At 50.8% G+C, this 5,030-nt stretch overlaps 1 protein-coding gene across 1 annotated transcript; it reads left to right on the forward strand.

Moving 5' to 3' along the window:
* Window positions 1–1,540: 1,540 nt before the first annotated feature.
* On the forward strand, window positions 1,541–4,823 carry LOC124235617 (granzyme B-like). Its single transcript, XM_046653863.1, has 5 exons — window positions 1,541–1,622; window positions 2,763–2,910; window positions 3,435–3,570; window positions 3,775–4,035; window positions 4,680–4,823. The coding sequence occupies exons 1-5, from the start codon at window positions 1,568–1,570 to the stop codon at window positions 4,821–4,823; spliced, it is 744 nt and encodes a 247-aa protein (XP_046509819.1). The 5' UTR covers window positions 1,541–1,567.
* Window positions 4,824–5,030: the final 207 nt, after the last annotated feature.

Here is a 5,030-nt window from a genome sequence, read left to right on the forward strand (position 1 = left end):
TCCGTGCATCTTTTCAAGGGCAGAGGCCATAACTGCCCTTGGCAGAGTGGAGCATAGGGGAGGCTGCCAGGGACCTAATAAACTTCCATTTCTAGTGTTAGAAATCATTGATTCCTCATTTATTCACCAAAATTCCTATAGTCTATAGCTTATTGAGTAAATATTTCTTCTATTTATCAAGAATGTCTTTTTATATAAGAATGGATTAAGAAAAGTAAAATTTTAAAAACTTCCACCTTAGAGAAGGTTAGACAATAAAGAAGTAGTCTGCTGAATGCTTGCCATTGATGAGTGTGCTCGACTATGGGAAAATGTATGTTGGGTGGAAAAGTATTAGATACTCATCAGAGAAACACAGTAGAAGCAGAAAACAGCAATAAGAACATTAAAATTCCTGAGAATTCCACCACCCAGAGATCTTCATCAATAATGCTTAAGCAGGTTGTCTTCCTCTGTTTTCTATGTCTTCACAGATGCTGTTTCTTCAGCAGAATTGGGATTAGGCTTTTAGAACTCATAATGCCTCCCTTTCCATGACTCCTTCATCTTTCGTCACACTGATGAGAGCGTTTGAAAATATTTATAACTGTCAGGCACAGGGACATCAGAGCCATAGTTCACTGCACCCCAGACAGAGACTTCTGAGCACATAGGAATTATTAGGACAATTGGCATCCATTTCCCAATCACCTGGCAACAGTGACCCACATCTCTTGAGATGAATCCTCTTCCCAGAAAAGAGGCACTATGATTTGGGTAACAGTCCTCACCTCAGGTCCAGGGGTGCTACAAGACCCAAGCATAAACCAATCAGGCCACTCAATTCTGACAGTCCCGCTGATGGTTTGTTTTGGTCCAATGAATGTCAATTCCAGGAACTTTGCTCAAAATCGTGGGATAAGAGAAGCTCTGAATATTTACATTTAGAGGGGATTCTAAATATTCCAAAATACAAGGCTGGACTGGTGGTCAGAGAGGAAGTGGGGTTACCATTTGGGATTTGGGTGTGTCCAGCTCTACATGCTGCTAAGGCAGGTCCAGCCTCTATCTCCCACCACCAAGCAGACCCTCACTACAGCCCTTAGCAACCAGTACTCTAACCACTGATGCTCAGTCTACCACAGCTGACTGCCATCTTCTCAAGGGCAGGAGCCCCCAGGCTCATCTGCCGGGAGCTAGCTTGCTAAATAATTATTCATGACTTCATCAGGATGGAAAAAGAGCCAAGAGCTGAGAAAAAAGGACATTCTTGATACCGTCACTGAGGGATTTCCAGAGTCCAGCTCCTCTGATGGCTGCAGCAAAGACTTCATTTTCTTGTTCCTTCCTTTTGATTTCACTTTGTGACTCAGGACCAGGAGTGCAAGTGTGGTGACACTGCTACTGTCATCTAACCCAAGCAAGAGAAATTCGAGAAGTCACCTTGCAGATGATGCAGGAAAAACCAGCAGCACAGGTGGAGGAGGTCTGTAAGTTCCTGGGCCACACCCCTGCCTTCCTCTCCCTGACCAAGTATTTAGAAGGAAGAACGACCAGCAGCTCTGATCTGGGCAGACTTTCAAGGAAGATGCAGCCACTCCTGCTCTTGTTGGCCTTTCTTCTGCCCCCCGAGCCTGCGACTGGTGAGTGACCATCCCCATTCCAGAGGCTCCAGCCCATTTAACAACATCCTCTGGACCCCTGACCCTTCCACCCAGCACAGTCACAGATTTTCCTCAATTTTAGACCAAGAATTTTCTAGAACCCAGCTCCCATCCCAAACTTAGACTAACAAGTGTGATGCTGCATAGACACACAACAAGGATGGCAGGAAGGAAGGGTGTTCACTAAAAGATTTAGCGTGTGAGCCTCTCTCTTATCAACTGCAAAGTGGGCTGTTCATAGAAAGGCATTGGGCAGAGGAAATGGAGCTCTAAAAGACAAGTAATTAAAATCCGTCATTCCAACTCAGGAAAGGGCAGATCAGACAAATCGGCTGCAGTAGTGGAACTGTCACTGGAACCAGCTAAGGAAATAGTTTCACTTCCTGGTGCCCTCATCCCCTCACCCCTGCCCAGGAGAGGACCCCAAGGAGCAGTGGATCTCAGAAGGGGCTGGGTGACTGCATGCAGAGCTTTTCTGTTGCCTTGGCTCTGCCAGAGGCCCGGGGACCCCATTTTCCACCAGACCTCCTCCTGCCTTCCCAAGCCATAGGCTGCTCCACACAGGGCCCTCCCTACATGATGATGGCCTTCACTCTCACAAGCACGATACGTGCGAAACCTCAGCAGAAAGCTAAGTGAAGGACATTCATTCACTTAGCAAAAAATGTTTACTGACATCCTAGGACAGCTTAGACCATAGCACATGAGGATTTCAGAAAATCCAACGCTGTAAGCTCACAGACAGATTATTAGATACGGGCACCAGTCGGGACTTTAGCAGAAGCTCAGAAGGGTCAGGAGACTCACTGAGACACAAGGCGTAGGCAGAGCCCTGTCCACGATCCCTTGGGGCTCCAGCATTTTGAAGATCGCACTTATCTCCTCCATATATGGTCTAAAGTAGGACAGGGACAACAAGCACTGCCCCCCCTTTTCTCACAGGGGGTTCAGAGGCTTGATGTTCAGAAGAGGTTATTCTGCTGCAAGGAGAACCTGGGAACACTGTCCCCCAGTGTCTGCAGGGCACTGTAGACCCCACCCTCAATCACTATTTTCCATAGCCTTCCCGGCAGACCACAACTGCTTCCACAAAATCCATCTTTCAGTTTTTTCTTTCAGGAATCATCATGGGAGGACATGAGGCGAAGCCCCATTCCCACCCCTACATGGCATGGATTCAGATTATGGATGAGGAGATGCCCAGTAGATGTGGTGGTGTCCTCGTGCAAGAGGACTTTGTTCTGACGGCTGCTCACTGCTGGGGAAGGTGAGGGTCCGCAGACAACTGACACCTCCTGTGACCCCTACAGGGACCCCTGTCCTCTGCCCAGGGGCTGCAGCCCAGGCAGCTCCCCCGACGCCTGGTAACTCAAGGCCATGAGAGGAACCATCTGAGAGCATGACTGGGCCATGGAAAGCAAGAAACAGGACAGGGAACCTTTGGGGTCAGAGGGTCAGAGGTGAGAGCAAGTGGCCCACTTGAGAAGAGAGAGACCACACTGGCCAAATAAAGCTGCTGTGGAGGATGAAAGCATGCATCAGGGTCAAAATGCAAACTCAGAGTCCTTTCACAATATTGCCTGAGGGCAAGAGAAAGCTTCCAGAATCCCTGCTCTCAGGGTCATTGAGAAGCACAGGGCACAGTGTCACTCAGCACTGGGCCCTTTTGTTGTCTCAGTTTCCCCTGGCTGCAGCCCTGCCCTCCCCTGGCTGTCACCTGCCCTTCATGGCTCTAGGGTTGTATCTCCTGTGACTCCATGCACCCACATCCCCACCCTGCTTTCTGTGTAGCTCAGTCAAGGTGACTCTGGGGGCCCACAACATTAAGAAGCAGGAGAGGACCCAGCAGGTCATCTCTGTGATAGAAACCATCCCCCACCCACACTATAATCCTAAGAAGTTCTCCAATGATATTATGTTACTAAAGGTAAGGGAACCTCCCTGCAGCTCTTGCTCACCTGGGTCCAGATGGCTTTCCCTCCCAATGGGACCTGTCCTTCATTCCTTCTCATCCTGACCACCTGACTAGTCCCAGTGGCTCTGGGGAGAGGGAAGTCAGTGCAGCCCAGTCGCGGTGTCCAGGCCCAGGAGGCCAGTGGCTGAGCTGGACTTTCTTGCCTCTTCTCATCAGCTGGAGAGAAAGGCCATGCAGACTGCAGCTGTGAGGCCCCTCAGCCTGCCCAGGGGCCAGGCCCACGTGAGGCCCGGAGAGGTATGCCATCTAGCCGGCTGGGGGCAAGTCAACCCAAGAGGCAGATTGTCCGACACTCTGCAGGAGGTGGAGCTGACTGTGCAGCAGGATCAGGTGTGCAAATCCCAGTTAGACAATTATTACAACAGTACCACTCAGCTGTGCGTGGGGGACCCGAAGGAAAAGAAGTCTTCCTTTAAGGTGAGACTGAGCATCTGTCTAGCTCGGCTCTGGGGAGAGGGGTGTTTTGGGACTTGGAGACCCAAGCAGTAGGGACTCCTTCACCCCCTAGACTCTGATCTTTCTCCTGGGAAGAGAAGGGGGCAGTAGCCAGAGTGGGGAGTCACAGGCCTTCTGGGAGCCTCCCAGGGGCCTGAGATGCATCCAACGTGATGCTGTATCCGGAAGATGAATTTGCAACACTCTGCCCCATGCCAGGCGCAGGTGTTAGAATACTGGTCCCTGGGTGTGCAGCAATCAAACCAGGTGACTCCTCAGAGCCGGCTCCCATCTTGGTTAACTGGCTCACCCTCCATGCTGAGTGTCGTCCTCACCTGCCTGCTTCCAAGTTCTTAAATGGTAGACCGAAGCACAGTCCCACAGCGCCCTTACGGAAGAGGATCCAGGACCTGGGGGAGGAGAGGGATCCACCCCTTGACTGAAATGAAGCCGTGACAATGTCCAGGGTCAGGACTGGGCAGCTGAGGGGCCCACAGGGTCCTGCCCTGCCCTCTGATTCCCCACATGGAGGCTATGCCAGGCGACCTTCACTGAGAGGGCACTTGGGATGCAGGTGGGCAGGAGTAGGGAGCACGGATTCAATCCTCCCCACTCTTGGTCCACAGGGGGACTCTGGGGGCCCTATCGTGTGTAAGAACGTGATCCAGGGCATTGTCTCCTATGGACGAATCAGCAGGACATCTCCACGGGCCTTCACCAAAGTCTCAAGTTTTTTACCCTGGTTAAACAAAATGATGAAAAGCCTCTAACTGTTGGAACCAGGCCATCTTCTCTGGAGCTGATCCAGAATGACACCAGTAACTAAATAAATGTCTCTGAGCTGAGCAGGAAGGGCTGGTTTCTTGTTTATTCACTGACCCTCATTCACAGGCACCTACTCTGTCCTTAGAAGGCCAGTGACACAAATCTGCCATTTTCTGCTTTCTCCTCTTCCCCCTCCCACCACCAACTCCCCA

Source organism: Equus quagga, chromosome 2 (assembly GCF_021613505.1).
Source record: "Equus quagga isolate Etosha38 chromosome 2, UCLA_HA_Equagga_1.0, whole genome shotgun sequence".
NCBI lineage: Eukaryota > Metazoa > Chordata > Mammalia > Perissodactyla > Equidae > Equus > Equus quagga.